This window comes from Leucoraja erinacea, chromosome 10 (genome assembly GCF_028641065.1).
Source record: "Leucoraja erinacea ecotype New England chromosome 10, Leri_hhj_1, whole genome shotgun sequence".
In the NCBI taxonomy this organism is placed as follows: Eukaryota; Metazoa; Chordata; class Chondrichthyes; order Rajiformes; family Rajidae; genus Leucoraja; species Leucoraja erinaceus.
Window position 1 is genome coordinate 55,710,307 of NC_073386.1, and position 19,783 is coordinate 55,730,089.

At 44.8% G+C, this 19,783-nt stretch overlaps 1 protein-coding gene across 1 annotated transcript in view; it reads right to left on the reverse strand.

Annotated features, from left to right (window-relative positions):
• LOC129700663 (fibronectin type III domain-containing protein 7-like) overlaps positions 1-19,783 on the reverse strand; it is a 41,119-nt gene that overhangs the window by 14,219 nt on the left and 7,117 nt on the right. Inside the window, exons 3-9 of the mRNA XM_055641244.1 lie at positions 14,702-14,840; positions 13,396-13,459; positions 12,441-12,698; positions 9,785-9,940; positions 3,891-4,151; positions 3,530-3,790; positions 350-610 (exon numbers count right to left, since the gene is read on the reverse strand). Coding sequence (XP_055497219.1) covers positions 350-610; positions 3,530-3,790; positions 3,891-4,151; positions 9,785-9,940; positions 12,441-12,698; positions 13,396-13,459; positions 14,702-14,840 — 1,400 coding nt within the window. The remainder of the gene's footprint in view (positions 1-349; positions 611-3,529; positions 3,791-3,890; positions 4,152-9,784; positions 9,941-12,440; positions 12,699-13,395; positions 13,460-14,701; positions 14,841-19,783) is intronic.

The following is a 19,783-nucleotide window of genomic DNA, read 5'->3' on the forward strand; positions in this document are numbered from 1 at the left end:
CGGGCAGATCTCATAGAAGTACATAAAATTATGAGAGGACTGTCGGAATCATTTTCTCAGGTTGGAAAAATCAAATATGAGAGCTTTAACATGAGAGGGGCAAAGTTTAAAGGAGATGTGTGGGGCAACCTTTCTGCACAGAGGATGAGGAGTGCCTGGAACACACTCACTATGCTTGAGACATGGTGGGATATGGATTATATGCAGGCAGATAACTAATAGTTTTGTGTGACACAGACATTGCAGGCTGAAGGGCCAGTCCTTGAGCTGTGCTGTTCTAAGCTCTATGTTTTAACGTTGAAATAAGATTTCTTTGCTATGTTAAATAAAATGGTAATGATCATTTTACCTGTTTCAATTTCAAACTCTTGACTTGGTAAACTGGTGCAAATCTCATCCATTGCTAACACAGTTATGCTGTACGTCTGGCCACATGGGAGGCCCAGGATCTCACAGTTTGCCACTGTTGCATTGCATGAGTATCTGTCTCCTTCCATTCCTTCTGCAATGGCCGTGTAGAACATTGCACCTTCACTCTGTTCCCACCACACTGATGTTGTGCGTGCTGTACAGTTCATGTGAGCACTTACATTCTGGGGACTGCAGGGAGCTGAAGAAATCAACGCAATAGAATGGGTAAAGGCACAATCAACTTTATTGTATATTCAAGGAAGTTAAAATGAAGTATAACATTCTTATAAAGCATTGAAATTGTAACCAGCAGGATTAAGATTACAAAATGAATGAATGACTTTAAATGACCAGAGGACAAAGAATTACTGATATATTTTGGATACTGTTTTATAGCAATTTGCTTGAGTACCTGAGCTATAGGGAGAGGTTGAGTAGGTTAGTTCTCTATTCCTTGCAGCATAGGAGGATGAGGGGTGATCTTACATAGGTGTTCAAAATCATGAGAGGAATAGATCAGGTAGATGCACAGAGTCTCTTGCCCAGAGTAGGGGAACCGAGAACCAGAGGATGTAGGTTTAAGGCAAGGAGGGAAAGATTTAATAGGAATTTGAAGGGTAACCTTTTCACACAAATAGTGCTAGGTGTATGGAACGAGCTGCCGGAGGAGGTGGTGGAGGCAGGTACTATCGCAATGTTTAAGTAACATTTAGATATGCATATGGATAGGACAGGTTTAGAGGGATATGGGCCAAATGAAGGCAGGTAGGACTAGTGTAGATGGGACATGTTGGCTGGTTGTGGGCAAGTTGGGCCATAAGGCCTGTTTCCAAACTGTAAGAATCTATGACTCTAAAAAACAATATTGGTTAATAAAATATGCCAAGTTTACTTCTAAAGTAATTACCTGTTTGAGATTCAATCGAGAGCATCCTTACCAACTGCATCACAGTATGGTATGGCAACTGCTCTGTCTCCGACCGGAAGGCATTGCAGAGGGTGGTGAAAATTGCCCAACGCATCACCGGTTCCTCGCTCCCCTCCATTGAGTCTGTCCAAAGCAAGCGCTGTCTGCGGAGGGCGCTCAGCATCGCCAAGGACTGCTCTCACCCCAACCATGGACTGTTTACCCTCCTACCATCCGGGAGGCGCTATAGGTCTCTCCGTTGCCGAACCAGCAGGTCGAGGAACAGCTTCTTTCCGGCAGCTGTCACTCTACTCAACAACGTACCTCGGTGACTGCCAACCACCACCCCCCCCCGGACACTTATTATTATTTATTCAAATTGTTTGCTATGTCGCTCTTCCAGGGAGATGCTAAATGCATTTCGTTGTCTCTGTACTGTACACTGACAATGACAATTAAAATTGAATCTGAATCTGATCTGAATCTGAACCACTGAACTCAGAGAACTGTTACACGTGCAGTCTGATGCTACAACATAGATGGAATATAACTGACTGCAATGTAGCATGGACACTCTGCATAATGTTTCTGATGAGGTGCATGACACAGTGTTCCCATCAGCACCTTCCACAATGGCAGTGTACCACAGTGCTCCTTTAATGTAGTCCCACATTACAAGCGCAGTGTTCATGCTACAATCCAGTTGCACTTTGACATATGTAATGGTTGACTTGAACTGCTTACTCTACAATATAGAGCGAATGGGAAATTAAAACAAATCTGATGTGTGTGCAACTGCACACAAACAATCTCCATAAAATCGAAGGATGTCCAGCTTCGATTTTCCAGCATCTGCTGTTCCTTCTTAACCATTCATAAAAATAGAGCCGTTCTACTTCTCTGCCATAACAGCTGTAAGAAGTAACTATCTTGCTGGAATCATTAGTGTCAGAACAAACTATTATATTCACCAATGTGCCTGAAAAATGGGCGTTTTGATAATAATAATATAAAGAGTAAATAGTTTTCAAGATAAATATGGTCGTCTCTGCAGATGCTGGGGTAAAGATATGGGAGGCAATGTAGAAGGGGCTCCTGATGGGATATCCTTGGTTCCTGAAATAAGAACTTGCTTTTACAATAAATTATTGAGTGCATTTTGCCATGAGGCTCACATCAATCCAGATGCCGACTGGAAACAAAGATAAAGGCTTCAGGAAAATATTTCAGGTGTCAAGTGCGTACTTGGTCCTTTAACCTGAAGATTGCTATTAGTCTTTCATAAACATTTACTGGACCCACTGGAGAGTTGTCATGCAGCAGGCTCACAGCCTAAACTCATACCATTCCCCATACTTTCCGCAGGTAGGAATGAAGCCACCACCTGCTTCATACACTTGCCTCCAATGCCCATTCTATAAGATAGAACATTGTTGCACCAGGTAAATCTTGGAATATTGTGACCTGTACATTCTGATCCAAGCAAATTTGAGGTGATTTCCCAGCTACGCCGCGAACAAAGAAAGTGCCTGTGGTACAGTTGGGGTGGCACGGTGGCGCAGCGGTAGAGTAGCTGCCTTACAGCGCTTGCAGCGCCGGAGACCCAGGTTCGATCCCGACTACGTGTGCTGTCTGTACGGAGTTTGTACGTTCTCCCCGTGACCGCATGGGTTTTCTCCAAGATCTTCGCTTTCCTCCCACTCTCCAAAGACATACAGGTTTGTAGGTTAATTGGCTTGGAATAAATATAAATTGTCCCTAGTGTGTGTAGGAGCGTGTTATTGTGCGGGGATCGCTGGTCGGCGTGGACGTGGTGGACTGAAGGTCCTGTTTCCACACTGTATTTCTAAATTAAACAATGTATTTCCTTGACTTTGCCAGTACAAAGACATCAGCAACAAAAGAGATAATTTCAGCTGTGGACTCGGTAATATGAAGAATGAAACATACCGCATCGTGAGGAGTCATTAACTCGAAAAAAAACAAAGACTTTACATGTGTAGGAAGGGATTGCAGATGCTGGTTTAAATCAAAGATACACATAAAAATGCTGGAGTAACTCAGCAGGACAGGCAGCATCTCTGGAGAGAAGGACTCTCATGGTGATGTTTGGGATCGAGATCCTTCTTCAGTCTGCAGAAAGACTTTTACATATTGTCTGCAGAATGCAAGAGTTTATGTGTTACGATATTGCATGAGATGGAGTTTTACCTGCATGTACATTGACCACTGCTGGCTGGGGTCTCCTGCAGATATCATCTGTTGCTAGAACAGAGATTGTATAATATTCACCACACTGCAGCTCTTGGGTTTGAGCCCTTGTATCACTTGTGTTGAATGAAGTTGTTTCTCTTTGACTGTCTCGAAGAGTAACAATGTATAACTTTGCGCCATCAGCTTCATCCCACCAGAACGATACAGTATTCATATCACAATTCAGCTCAGCTGTGAGATTCTCAGGAATGCAGGGTGCTATTCAGAAAACACAAGTTAATATCAATTCACTTGTTGTCTTGTAAATAAACACAATGACTAAACATCAAATTTATTTCCTTGCTGGGATGTTATTTACCAGTTTGTATTTGTGCAGAAGTACTTGAAATGCCGTCCCTGCTGTATCTCAGAGTTGTTACGGTTATGTTATAGGATTGTCCACAGTGTAAATCCAGCATTTCATAGCGCGTGTCTGTGGTGTTGTCTGAGTGTGTGTGCCCATCACTTCCTTCAGCTGTTACATCGTACGCGATCGCTCCAACAGTTCTTCCCCAAGATGCTACCACTTTATTAGAGGTACAATCCACATTCGTAATGATTTCTCCTGGAGCGCATGAAGCTGAGAAAAAGAAAAACATTAAAATCCACTGGAGGAAAATAGAAACATAGAAAATATGTGCATATAGTCCATTCGGCCCTTCAAGCCAGCACCGTCATGCAATATGATCGTGGCTGATCATCCAAAATCAGTACCCCGTTCCTGCTTTCTCACCATATCCCTTGATTTCTCTAAGAGCTCTCTTGAATACATCCAGTGAATTTGGCCTCTACTGCCTTCTGTGGCAGAGAATTCCACAGATTGACAACTCTGAGTGAAAAAGTTTTTTCTCATCTCAGTCCTAACGGATTTGAAAATGATTTACAAAGTAATTCCTTTCCTCCATCAATCCAGCTATTTGCGATGATTCAATGTAGCTGCTTTGCATTAGGGCCACCACATTTCTGATCATGACTTTGAGTTATTACAGCTTGCTGCACATGTAACTGCTAAATCTCTAACTGTTGCAAAATGAATTCCCCAATCCTTATGTTTTTGTATGAATCCACTGTGAGCAGTGAAGCTGCTATGATCTGGGCTGCTTGAATATGAATTCAGTGGAGTATTCCGTTGACTGCAAAGACTCCAAAGACATACAGGTTTGTTGGTCAATTGGCTCGGAATAAATGTATAAATGTAAAATTGTCCCTAGTATGAGTAGGTGGTGATAATATGCGGTCGGTGCAGACTCGATGGACCTTAGGGCCTTTTTTGCGCTGATTCTCCAAACTAAACTAAACGAGACTAATAACAGGTCGATCTTGTAACCCACTTCAGGTGATGGGGTTCGGGCAAGGATGAGCACATGTTCATTTATGCTGGCTGGACTGTCGATCGAAAGACAAGACGGGATAGTGGTTGGCTCTGATGGTAAGGTATGAAATCCAACCTTGGCAAAACAACGACATGGGATCAGAAGATGTAGAATTCTTGTGGGTCGAGTTGAACAAACATCAAGGGTGAAAAGACCTTGATGGGAGTTATTTACAGGCCTCCGAATAGTAGTCGGGATGGAGGATTAAAATTCCATCAGGAAATGGAAAAGGCATGCAAGATAGACAACATTACACAGGCCATGGGAGATTTCACTATAATAATGGATTGGGAAAATCAGGTTGGTAGTGGAGCCCAAGAGAAGGAATATATAGAATGCCTATGAGATTACTCCGATGGGCTTGGCCAGAAGTTAAGGCAATTCTGGACTTGGTGTTGTGCAATGAATCGGACTTGTTTTTGAGAGCTCAAGGTGAAGGAACTCCTCGGATGCAGTGAACATAATATGATAGAATTCAACCTGCGGTTTGAGAATGAGAAGCTGAAATTGGATGTGTCGGTATTACTGTTGAGTAAAGGTGACTACAGAGGCATAAAGAGCCTGTCCCACCAGCATGCGATTGCATGCGTCTAGCGCGACCAAACGGAAGCGGAGTTCGCGCTGAGTACGCGGTGAGTATGCGGTAAGTACGTGCAAAATTCGCACGTGACATCATTTACGTCAAACTCACCAATCAGCTGGTGGGCCGACTGAATTTGGATTTCGCACGGCGTCGGGCGGTGACGTCATCGCGCAACGCCACGTGCTAAGACGCTGCGTACGATGTCAAGATGCTGCATACGGCGTCAAGGCGCTGCGTACGGCCTCAATGCGGGTGGGGGCCAACAGGCAGTTGTCGCGTGGGATTTTCGGACAGTGCAAGATTTTTGGAGCCCCGCGCGATGTCGGGACCAGCCCCGTACAACTCCATACGCCTCCGCGCTTGGAGGTGGGACCGGCCCCTCAAGCGACCATATTTGATCGTGCTAGACGCATGCAATTGCATGCTGGTGGGACAGGCCATTAAGGAAGGAGCTGGCTAAAGTTGACTGGAAGAGAGCTCCTGCAGGAATGAGGGTGGAGCAGCAAAGGCGGGAGTTTCTGGGAGTAATTCAGAAGATGCAAAACCTTTTCATCCCATTGAGGAAGGAACATACCAAAGGGGGAATGGGGCCACCGTACTGACAAAGGAAGTCAAAGACAGGATAAAAGTAAAAGACTAAGCATATAACATTGCAAAGATTAGCAGGAAGGTATAAGATTGAGAAGCTTAGAGAGCATGCTGACCGGTTGCATCGTGGCTTATTTCACAAATACTCCTCATAAATTTACGTGACCTGGTGTCTGCCACTGTATTTAGCTTACCTGGCAGGTAAGTTGCTGATAGCCAAATATGTCTTTCGACACACCATTGCCAAATTGTGTTGACCAATTTGGGCTGAAACTATGCCAAACATTTTCTGCCCACCACTGTAGTTCTGATATTGCTTCAGTGGGTAATTTCATGACACGATCATAATGACCTGCATGTCGTTTTGGTGCCTGTACCTTTGCTCTTTGTAAGTTTTAATAGTGCAAAGGTCCGAATTGTGTAGCCGGAAATGCTGCTACCATTGTCCCAATTACTCTGCTACTTGTCGAACAGTTGGTCGTTCGTTGACCATTAAATTGTTGCATGATTGTGCCAATTCAACTGTTTTGTCTCCTGGCAAAGTTACAGTCATGTAGACTGAATTAATTGTGAAGCCCAATTAGTTCATGATTGTGGATGGCTTCAACTTAGATTTATCTGGATGTAAGACAATCCCAGGGTTTCGAACAACTGTTTGGTAGCTGATACAGCTGACATAGTCAATTCCATGGTCTTGCCTATTATTAAGATATCATCAAGATATGACATGACAATATGTTTTTGTCTTCTTAATATTGCCAGAGCTGGTTTTGGTATCTTGGTGAATAATCTTGGGCTGATGTTAATCGATTGGGTAATGCTTTAAACTGCCATAGCTGCCCCATCCAGGTAAATTTCAGGTATTTGCGATGATCCTTGAGAATGGTACTGAATAGTAAACATCTTTAAGATCAATGCTTGCCATGAAGTATCCTTTGGAAATTAGTTGTTTGGCAGTAACAAACGTTTCCATTTTGAAATGTATATACTTAACAAACATGTTTAGTGAAGTTAAGTCAATGATGATGCGACATCCACCATCTTTTTTGGGTTTAGTGAATATATTTGATACGAATTCCAAGGGTTCATGTTTTGTTTTTCCCAATGATACCCTTTGTAATTAGTCTCACCAGTTCAGCTTGTCCCTCTCGTTTTTCTTTAACTGAGAGGGAAAATACCCTCTGGGGTGAATGTTGAACTGGTGGCAATTTTCCTAGTATGAATTGTATTTTATATCCACTAATGCCATTGAGTATATACTGATCACTCGTGATAGAATCCCGTGCTTCTTAAAACAGGTGTAATCTCCCCCCTGTTAGTATTAAGCCCTTTTCTAAACGCTGGTAGGAACCAGACCCACCTACCTCCATGGTTATGGGTATTGTTCTGGTTTCCTGCCGGCATTCCAACGAGTTTTTCTTAGGGGCACATTGTCTGCACATGGCGGCGATGTGGGGGGGGGGTGGCGCATTTTTCCATGGGGTCCGCTCTGGGGGCCCTGGTCTAAAGAAGACTTCCGGGGATAGAATGCGGACCCCGAATTACACCAGTCCATATGGGTAGAGCTTTACACCAGCAGGGTGTCCATATGGTATAACTTCGACTGATGGAACGCGATAGGGTGCCCAAGAGCATGGGATAGTTATGCCTGTTTGTCTGCTACCTCAAATTAATGGAGGATTTTTTGGTATGCTGAGCTTGTCCCGGGGCCTGCATCATGAGACCGAAAGTTTTTTTAAGGCCTCGTTGTTCCAATATCCTTCATATCTTTTGTGAAGTTGCCAAAAGAGCATTGGTGTCTGGCCCTCAGTGGGCTGGGGTTATGCACAACCCCACAAATTTAGGATTTTATATGGCAGGTTTTATTGATTTGTTTACGAAGGTTGTGATCATCCTCCGTATTTGTCCACGGAACGAGCAAACGATGTGATGGCTGACGTCAGGAGCCTGAGGATCCGCTGCAGTTTTAGCTCCTGGTTCCGAATATTTGCCCCAACGTGCCCCCAGTTTTGGTTGTTTACAGCCGGCACTTTAAGGGACTCACATTTCTCTGTATACGTTTCTAAGGCCTCATTGACTACCTGCTCCTGTAGGGGCCTGTTGGAGAGGTGGTTAATGCTGGCCGCTAGTTTGGCCTTTAACGGCCTCCTGCACGTGGGGTTGCCCACACCTAGCAGCTCTTCCTGTTCCTGCACCCCTTGCATACTCCCGACATCTTCAGCCAGCGTCCCCTCTTCTTATCCAGCCTAGTCCTGGTCACCAAAGCTACCCTCGGGTAAGGAGGAAGCAATGGGCAGTGCACAAGACACTGTGGAGGGAGTGCCTGAAATCCCCCTGCAGGAGCGCCCCTCACGAAGCGCGTCTCGCTGGAGCTCCTGCTCCAGGAGCCGCTCCATGCGGCTCAGGCGGCTGTCTCCCCTCCCCGGGCGGGTGGAGAGACGTCCCCGTCCGACAAGTCGGAAGACACTGGCCGGACGCTTCTTCGGTAGCTTTACTTCCAGCCCGCTGCTCAGGCGCTAGTGGGCTGGGCTCGGCACGGTGTCGGGGAATAGCGGAGCGCCCGGTAAGCGGTCCTACTGCCTTGTTGCTGCCCCCCCCCCCAGATGGAACGCTCCTCCGTGGAGTTGAGCGGAGGACAGGTTTGTCCAAGAGCCTTTCTTCTCTGCCTGAAAGCAGAAGGCTCCCTGTGAAAGAAAAACCCGACCTCAGGGTACTTACCTGATGGCCCGTTCTTTCACCTGTAGCGGGAGCGCCTGACTCCCGATGCGGCCGCTGTTGCACTGCTGAACGCAATGCCGCGCATGCGTGCTGAGCGGGCTCTTCACGTAGTCACTCACGTGACTCCGAAGTAAAATTGTATATTTTCTCCTTACACTTGACCTCCCAAAGTGCAACACCTCACATTTGCCGTTTCACCACACATTTCTGTATCTGATCTATATCCTACTGTAGACTTTGACAGCTTTCTTCACAAACCATGACCCCAGCAATCGTGGTGTCAAGTGCAAACTTACTAACCGACCCATCTAGGTTTACGTCCAAGTCATTTATATATATATATATATATATATATATATATATATAATCACAAACAGCAGCGGTCCCAGCGCAGATCCTACACTGCTTACAGAAAGCCCGACTGAATATTGTCTTTCCCCCGCTGCCCTCTGTCTTCTATAAGTAACACCGATTTGAATCAATAAGAGACCAAGTCACTATTCATCCTGTACATTCTGGATATAAAGAGGGATATATTTTCTTCGTTATTACTGTGGAGCCTTGGAGAGGACTGCATGCTCCAGGTTTCACCAACGCGCGAGCACAGAGATGGTGTGATGTGTGTGTGTGGTGTCTTTGCCTGGTGCGCGTTTGGTCGATCCAGCTCGCGGCGGTTTCAACGCGGACGGGTCGGTCCAACTCGAGGTTTTCCAGGCGGAGTGCCCTCGAGCTTGAAGGTCGAAGACACGCTTCTTAATGCGCGGATTAGGTCACCTGCAGTGGGACAGCCCCTTTACTCGCACTCATTCTCCCAACCGATGATCGCCGATACACATTACCCTTACTGGCAATCTTATTAATGAATAATAAACATCAAATTCTGAAACGCATTATAATGTACTAAGGAGGTCATAAAATGATATGTAAAGCGAAACCCTCTTTGTGTGTTACCTGTATGAATTTCGTAACTGGAGCCTTGGAGACTGCTGCAGGTTTCACCAATTGCGAGGACGGAAATGCTGTACGTTTGGCTGCAGTGAAGATCTGGGATTACACAGTTTGTTTCGGACGTGGTACAAGTGGCCGTGTGTCCATCGCTGCCCTCCGCTGTTGCAGCATACCACACTGTGAGATTACTTATCTCCCACGTTACAGAGGCAGTGAGGGCAACACTATCAGCATGTACGTTCTGAGGCGGACAAGGAGCTTTTGGAGAGGAGGAAAGATAAATAAGATATCAGTGTGGCATTTCAAATGGCAAAACAATGCATTGGGAGGGACATTGGAGCGGAACGGTGGCGTAGCGGTAGAACTGCTGCCTTACAGCGCCAGACTACGGGTCCTGACTACGGGTGCTGACTATACAGAGTTTGTAAGTTCGTCCCGTGACCTGCAGGAGTTTTCTCCTAGATCTTCAGTTTCCTCCCACACTCCAAAGACGTATAGGTTTGTAGATTAATTGCCTTGGTATAATTTTTTTAAATGTACATAGTGTGTGTGTAGGATAGTGTTAATGTGCGGGGATTCGCTGGTCGGCACAGACTCGATGGGCTGAAAGGCCTGTTTCCGCGCTGTATCTCTGAATTAAACTAAAGGAGTGAACAATCCAGCCTCTTGAGTCTATTCTTTTTTTTATTTTTATAATGTTTTTATTAAAAGCAAATGTACAAATGATAATAAAAGACAAACCGGTTACAGAGTTCTTACATAGCTTCAATTTTTAAAGTTTTTTTTAAAGAAAAGAAAATAGAGAAAGAAAGAGATACGAGAAACTGTAAACTAATAGAAAAGAAAGAAGAACAAAAAGGAAAGGATATTACAAATATAAAGATTGTGGAGATAGATCCGGGAGATGTTGAGTATAGTTGTTCATCCAACCCTAAACTCAAGTTATGACTTTAATTTTGTGTTAAACCAGTTTAATTTAAAAAAATTCAATAAATGGAGACCATATTTTTAAAAATAGTTCTCGTTTGTCAATTAAGACAAATCTTATTTTTTCCAAATGCAAGGTCTCGGTCATTTCCGTAATCCACATTTTAATTGTGGGGGTTGTTGGTTTTTTCCAAAATTTAAGTATTAATTTTTTTCCAGTTATTAAACTGTAATCAAGAAAGTGTCTCTGGCTTATCGTAAAGTTTCTGATTATCCTAATATTATTAATTTTGGATCTGGGTCCAGTTGATTATCGATAACTTTAGAGAAATGTGTTTAAATGTCCATCCAAAATGTTTGCATTTTTATACAAGTTACAAAAGTGTGAGTTACATTGGCTTCTTGAAATTGACATTTATCACAGAGAGGGGAAGTACTTTGGAAAATCCTATTTATCTTGAGTCTATTCTGCCATTTGTTTCAATTCTGTCAACCACTGAATGATTTTGAAAAGTAAAAATGGCAGGTGCTCCAATTCTGAAATTAAACATAAAATACTCAACAGATCAGACAGCATCTGCTGAGTTAGAAACAGTGCTGACTGATTTTCTTTCATTTGTGGCCTCAGAGAATAAACACATGTTGGATGTGATACTAGATTTAGCTCTTAGGGCTAAAGGAACCCTGGGATATGGGGAAAAAATAGGAAAGGGGTACTGATTTTAAATGATCAGCCATGATCATATTGAATGGCGGTTCTGGCTCGAAGGGCCAAATGGCCCACTATTGCACCTATATTTCTATGTTTCTATGAAGAGATTCAATTGCAATAACTAGATTCCTAGTTGGAGATGTTCAATTCATTGAGAGTATAACTTATGACTGAGCCCTGAATTGGTCCAAAAATAAATTGGTACCTTGTGAAAATGCTCTGGTCCTGATATTAATCCAAATGAAATATTCTAAATCAATAAGATTGTCCAAACCTGATGAACATGTAGTGATGTGAATATGCCTGTCATGTACTTCAAACTAACAAGCAGGAAGCAAACTGTGTTCTCATTGTAATTGTTTGTTCCTATCTATTCTAAAACCGATTCTTTTCTAAAACTGAGGAATGATTGATGGAGTTTAACAGGAGAATTGCAAAGTGTTGCATTTTCAGAAGTCTAACCAGGGCAGGACCTCCGCAGTGAATGGCAGGGTTCTGGGGAGACATGAATTCATAGGTGATAGGAGCAGAATGAGGTCATTCGGCCCATCAAGTCTACTCCGCCATTCAATCATGGTTGATCTATCTATCCCTCCTCAACCCATTCTCCTGCCTTCTCCCCATTAGCCCTGACACCAGTACTAATCAATAATCTATCTATCTCTGCCTTAAAGACATGTAGAGCAGAGTGTTCGGTACATCTGTGAGGGGCTCCTTTTGTGGAGTCCTGCGACTGAGATGATTAACCTTCAGGAAAGACATTGAAGCACAGCTTCAGGAAAGGGTTTTCCAGCCACTGTCTAATGAGACACTGCACTGGGAGTGATTTCAAAATGCCTCTCATGTTGGATCTGAGGAGCAATTCCATACTAGGGATACATAAATTGCCTGGGATTAGCTGCCATCCTTATACTACAAGAACAATCCTGTGCTGCCCAGCCTTGTTGGCATTTTAGATCTCAGACAAGTAGTTTCAATTGGAGCATTCCCACAAATCAAAAAGATCTTTAGAAATCCTACCTGGATCAGTTTCAATAACGACACTTATACTCTGACAGTAACTGTCCATCGCTGTTACAGTTAGTGAGTACGTTTGACTACAGTGCAGGTCCATGAATTCACAGCTTGTCCCCGTTGTGTTACACTGTGAAATGTGTCCATCTTGTCCTTCTGCTGTTGTAATGTACCACATCGCCCCATCACTCTCCTCCCAGGCCACTGATGTACTCTTGGTGGCACAGTTCAGACTGGTGGAGATGTCCTCTGGTGCACAAGGTGCTGCAAAGTGTAGAAACATAAACAGATTATGACAAGTGGGTGAATGTCTACAATACAAATGTACACAATCAGAGCTATGCTGAATATTTTGGTACCCATGACAAATATTTTACGACCCTTTGAAAAATGTACTTTCAATAACATACATTTGGCTTCTACTAACGCAACAGTCAAGAAAGAAAAAGTTGAGATGTTTTTACAGCAAAAAGACTCTCTCAAAGGAAGACACTGTTGCGTTGGCTGATTTGTAAGCTCCACTCTTTTCAGCAACAATTTGTCCAGACTTCTCCCTGGGGTGGGAGTGTGGTGCAGCTGGCAGAGCCGCTACCTCACAGCGCCAGAGACCCAGAGACCTTGGATGCTGTCTTTGTGGAGTTTGCACGTTCTCCCTGTAATCGCATAGGTTTCCTCTGGGCGCTCTGGTTCCCTCTCATATCCCAAAGGTGTGCGGGTTTGTAGGTTAATTGGCCACTGTACATTGGCCCTGGTGTGTCGGGAGCGGATGCAAAGGTGGGATAACATAGAAGTAGTGTGGATCGATAGTCAGCGTGGACTCGGTGGGCAGAAGTGGCTGTTTTCATGCTACATCTCTAAATAAATGCAACGCTACCATCATGATTGCATTGGCATAACTGGTTGTGGAGATAATCATCCTAGTGTTTCAGTGCAGGAATTACAACACAAGCGTGGTACTGACATATTGGGAGTGCAGGGATTTTTTGGATCAGCAAACAGACTGTCGAAATCTGAACAACCTGTAGCTGAAAACAGTAGAGGTTACCAATTCAGCAAGCACAACTTTGCAAACGCCAGTTCATGAAGTATGAAGACAGCACTTGACATCTATTTGTCTGCGGGACATCCAGACCAGACCATCCCACACCATCGTGAATGACTGCTCACTGAGGCTTTTCCCTGGTGGCATCAAAGCCATCCACGCAGCAACTGATGCTGTCCTGGCCTGGATGTCGACCCTCGATCTACAACTTTAGGCTGTGCACGCCATACGCAAGAAGAAGAAAAAACACTTGACATAATCAAACCATCTGCATGTGTCTCAACAACAGTAGTGAACTGATTTAAACATATAGAAAAAAACAAAGTGCGGCAATTTCAGTCCGTGTGAAATCCTCAAACAAACAGAGAAAGCGGTTGAACAAGTTAGGGCTTTATTCTTTGGAGCGCAGAAGGTTAAGAGGGGACTTGATAGAGGTATTTAAAATGATGAGAGGGATAGACAGAGTTGACGTGGAAAAGCTTTTCCCACTGAGAGTAGGGAAGATTCAAACAAGGGGACATGACTTGAGAATTAAGGGACTGACGTTTAGGGGTAACATGAGGGGAAACTTCTTTACTCAGAGAGTGGTAGCTGTGTGGAATGAGCTTCCAGTGAAGGTGGTGGAGGCATGTTCGTTTTTATCATTTAAAAATAAATTGGATAGTTATATGGATGAGAAGGGAATGGAGGGTTATGGTCTGAACGCAGGTATATGGGACTAGGGGAGATTATGTGTTCGGCACGGACTAGAAGGGTGGAGATGGCCTGTTTCCGTGCTGTAATTGTTATATGGTTTATATGGTTATTATAAGCACATTAAGTGAGCGTGTCGGAAGGAACTGCAGATGCTCGTTTAAACCGAAGATAGACTCAAAAAGCTGGAGTAACTTAGAGGCTCAGACAGTATCTCTGGAGAAAAGGAATGGGTGACATTTCGGGTCGAGACCCTTCTTCAGACTGAGAGTCAATGGATAGGGAAACGAGAGATATAAATGATGATATAGAGAGATATAGAAGAAATGAATGAAAGACATGCAAAATAACTGAGTGGATTAGTTGGACAGGTTTTCAATCATTCTATTCAATGCAACAGACCTACCGGTGTTGAATTCAAGCCGAGAGCTTTGTGAGGCGTCACACACCTCGTCCAGTGCTGTCAGGGTTACATTATACAGCTGTCCACCGTACAGGTTCACTATCTGACATTCTGTATTGACTGTCTCACAGTAAACTGTGTGTCCATCGCTTCCTTCTGGCTGTGGCGGAGTAAGACACTGCCACCTTTAGTGGGGCTCCACAACACTGAAGCACCGTTTGTGTCGCAGTGGAGTTGGACATCGAGATTCTGTCGGGGATACACGAGGCTGAAAATGCAAAGGGAAGAGATGAGGAGAAGTTGTTGAGCACAGCAGGTAAACGTATTGAGGTTATTGAATGATTGCCGTTTTTTTATATTGGGGCTTCCGCTGCAAGTACACCCAGAGCTTGATATATAGTTGTGGGTTCTTTCCTTACCCAAGAAAATAAAAACTCTCATAGAATGAGTGCAGAGAAGGTTGATGAGGACCGTACCCAGGATGGGAGGAGTTTGCAATGTGAGGAGAGACTGAGTGACGACTGGCCTGTTAAAAACAGGGATGCAATGTTTGAGGGCTCTATAAGGTGCTGGTCAGGCCGCATTTGGGAATATTGTGAGCAATTTGCGGCACCATGATCTGAGGAAGGGTGTGCTGCTGCGCTCAGGAGAGGGGTCCAGAGGAAGGTTTTACAAAAATCTTCCCAGGAAGATTTGCCACTTATCATTTTCACTGCACATCTCGTATATGTGTGTGTGACAAATAAACTTGACTGGACTTGACTTGAAGGAATGATTGGGTTAACCTATGATGAGCCCATTTGAGCGGCACTGTGCTGTATTCGTTGTTATGGTTTAGACGAATGATTTGAGGGTTGGGGGATCTCATTGAAACAAACAGAATAGTAAAAGGCTTGGATAGAGTGGAGAGAAGAGGATTTTTCATTGGCTGGAAGAGTCTAGGACTAAGGACATAGCCTTAGAATTAAAGGCCCCTCTTTTAGGAAGGAGATCAGGAGGAATTTCTGTCGTCAGAGGGTGGTGAATCTGTGGAATTTCTTTGCCACAGAAGGCTGTATAGACAAGTCAGGGGATATATTTAAGAGCAGAGATAGATTGATTCTAGATTAGTACGCGGTGCACGGGATTATGGGGAGAAGGCAGGAGAATGGGATTAGGAGGGAGATAGATCAGGCCCTGATTGAATGGCGGAGTAGACTTTGATGGGCCCGAAAAGCCTAATTCGACTCTACTATCCCTTATGACCTTATGATCTTATGTATTATTGAGGAGCTTAGAAGAATGACTGGAGATTTCTGGAGGCAGGCACGCCTGTCGGAGTAGCTGCTTCCAACTTGGTCTGTGGTCAGGAGGAAGGTGTGAGTGCAAGTGAAGCAGACAGGGGGATAGAGATAAAGGCAGTTTTAGAGGACCCTCAGCCCTTGAGCATCTTCAAGCCTACACAGTGGCTTCTTAGAGCAGCCTGTAGTTGAACCCACTAGGAAAAGGCAATTCTGTATTTGGTATTGTGTAACAAACAGATTTGATTAGGGAGCTTAAGGTAAAGGAACTCCTATGAGGTAGTGACCATAATATGGTTAGACAGCATTTGAAATATAATGAGCAGTTTTGGGCCCCATATTTGAGAAAGGATGTGCTGGTGCTTGAGAGGGTCCAGAGGAGGTTTACGAGAATGATCGTGGGAATGATTGGGTTAATGTAGGATGAGCGTTTGACAGCACTGGCCATGTGCTAGCTGGAAGTTAGAAGGATGAAGGGGAACCTCATTGAAACTTACCCAATAGTGAAAGGCCTAGGATAGAGTGGATGTGGAGAGGATGTTGTCCATGTGGGTTTTTCTCTGGGTGCTTCAGTTTTCCCCTCATTCCAAAGACGCTCGCAGGTTTAAGTAATGAGTGGTGTCTATAAATTGTCGCACATCTGAGTGTGTAGAATCGAACTTGTGTACGGGTGATCGCCTGGTCGGTGTGTTCTACTCAGTGGATCGCATGGCCTGTTTTCCATGCTGTATCTATACTAACAAACTAAGCTAAAAAGACCAGCATGTCTCTCTTCTCGTTCTGGATTGCATTGTCGCCTCACGATTGTTTTCAAGAAATTCTGTTGGATAACACCCTCACCCAATGTTATTACTATGTCTAAGCATTAACAAAGTTGGCCACTGATTTTTCACTTGAAGTCAATAATTCGGGAAGCTATATTTCACAAAGACAACCCTGTTGCTTTGTCATCTTTTGGTAATTTGGCTATGCATCTCTTGCTATACTATCTCCTGCTTGCTATTCGGTGGGGCCTGCAGTACAATCTGACTAGCATTTGCACGTGGGCATTTTCTTATTATTGAGAGCTCTATCTAAATTACCTCGAGTGGATGAACCTCCCGTAATATCACTCAAATCTTAAGTGCTGCCTAACGACAGTCTCACCGATTAGCTTAGTAGCAACTCCTCCACACTCCCTCTCTATCGTGACTGAAACATCAAAACTTCTCTGCATTTAACCTGTTCTCCTTGTGATGGAATGGACTTTCAGCCACCTGTCACAGCTGTCCATCAATCGCAAAACTGCAGAGAGGGTGTAGTGACTCTCTCCACAGTGCAGGTCGGTGATATCACACAGTGTATCATTGCACTGCATTGCTGCACACGTTGCTACCCTTCTGCAGTAGCCCACGTATGATATTGCCCACTTCACTGAACTCCCAGGAGAGCCGCACTATGTCCAGCATCACAGCTCCATGTGTGAGCGCATCAACCCTTCTGGGATGCACACACACGGTACTGGCAACGAGAAAAGGTAATAAACTGAGCCCATTGTAGGGCAGTTCGGAAAGGATACACAGAGATTTACTAAGGATGTTGCCAGGACTAGAGAGAGGTGGGTCTGCTGGCTGCGAGAGGAGGTTGAGTAGACTGGGATTCTATCTCCCGTGTAAGCGAGCGCAGGTGGATGGCGGGGTATATCTTAATAGAGGTTATAAAATAAGATAGGGAATAGATTGGCGTAGACTGATGCACACCGCCTCTTTGCTCAGAGTAGGTGAATCGAGGACCAGATGACATAGTTAAGGTGAAAGGGAAATAAATTTAATATGGGGAATCAGGGGAGGGGTAATCCTTTTCACACAAGAGGGTGGTGGGTGTATGGAACAAGCTGCCAGAGGACGGGTAGTTGAGGCTCTGGACTCATTCTCAACGTTTTAAGAAACAGTTAGACAGGGTAGCATGGACTGAGAACAGGAGTTTGGAGGGGTATAGGACCAAACCCAGGCATGTGGGGATTAATGCTAGCTGGGACAATGTTGACCGGTGTGGCAAGTTGGGAACCAGAGGACACCGTTCCCCACACTGTATCACACTATCTATATATAGTAATGGCTATATATAAGAATTGAGCAACATAACTGTTAGACATGAAAAAGAGGGCCTAAATTCCACATTATGTCATGTGGTGCCCAGAATTTCGGACCTTACATTGTGGGAGGGTGATGTTTACTTTTGGACTTTAGTTTTGTTAGACCTTTTTGTTGTCACCCTTTGCTCTCCCCAGGGTGATAAATGCTTCTAGGCATTAAAGAGGCATAGCTATAAGGTCGAGAGGTGGAAAGTTTAATGGACTTGCACGGGGCAAGTTTCTACACAGATGGGTGGTAGAGGCCGCGAAAGGACATTGTCAAGGGTAAGTGTTCGAGAGGCAGATACAAAGTGTGGCATGTAAGAACATTTTAGATAGGCACGATAGAAGTGCAGCCGGAATTAGCGGCGGATAAGGATCATGTAGTCAGATGAGATCAGTTCAGCTAGCCATCATGTTCAACACAAGAGGCATTGTGGGCCAAAGGGCCTGCTCCTGTACTGTAGCTGTGCTATGTCCTATGTTCTATGAATTGAGTCATTCATGGTGAAACTTTATAGTGTTCTTTGGTTAGCGGCAGAGCATGTGGAGTATTGCCCACGCAGGGTTCTGGTCGACCACCCCATTGACTGTGGATAGGATGGTGCTGGATTTGCGATAGGTCACAGAGAGTGGTTTTTAGCGAGAATGCTGGTCTGGATTTGGGTTAGTATAGCTACAGGAAGAGGTTTGACAGGACTTGGATTGACTTTCATTCTGGAAAGGCAGAAGTATAAAACATCATATGCGAAGGCATAATAGCGCAGTAACAGTCAGAATCATATTCCCCTGAAAGGGAATATTATAAAAACTAGTGGGCTTATAACTGTAAGGTGAGAGCGGAGTTGAATGTTTAAAGGAGCACTAGACACCAAGGGAGAACCCGTCCCCCACTCAACGCGCGGATGTGGTGCAGGTGGCCGGGGCAGCCTGTAAAAGCGTAACTGTACCACACCACAGAACCACGCACCCAACTACTCATAACCCACTACATTCACTAACCCCACCCCCCCCCCCCCTCCTCACCTAAACCACCCCCCCACACCCCCATCCCCCCCCAGGGCCCCCCCCCCCCCGGCACCCCTCTAACCCCCCAAAAAAAAACCAACCCCCCCTTGATAAGGTACTTAATATTATTCATACCATCGCGTGATAATTTTGATATTGCCATCCCCCGCCCTTCCATCTCGACCTATCCCGCTCAGCATAGCCCCCAACATCGCAGGGCGTGTCTGGCAGAGAGGGAAGGCGGGGGGGGGTGTAGAGTATAGATGGCATACGAGAGGAGGAGGGGGCAGAGACAGACAGAGAGGCGGCAGGCAGACAGAAGAGAGTGGCAGAGGACTCAGAGAGAGGCAGGCAGAGACAGCAGGAGGAGGCGGGGCCCAGCGAGAGACAGGAGAGGGGCAGCAGAGAGCGAGAGAGAGAGGGGGTCTTTAGGGGCAGAGACACAGAGAGAGGGGGCCAACTAGATGACAGAGAGAGAGGGGGCATGAGACGAGGTGAGTGCTGTACTGTTCTCATATTCTATGTTCCAACCAGAGGACATAGGTTTAAGGTGAGAGCGGGAAAGATTTCAGGAACTGGCAGATGGGCAACTTTTCACACAGAGGTGGTGGATATGTTGGAACAAGCTGCCAGATAGGAGGCAGGTTCTTTATCACATTTAAACATGTGGGCATGGCATACGAAAGGTTTAGAGCGATATTGTTTTGAACAAACATGGCAGCGTTGGATTGGTGTAGATGTGGGGCACCTTGGTCAGATGCGACAAGTTGGGCTGAAGGGCCGGTTTCAGTGCTGTGTGATTGTATGAAT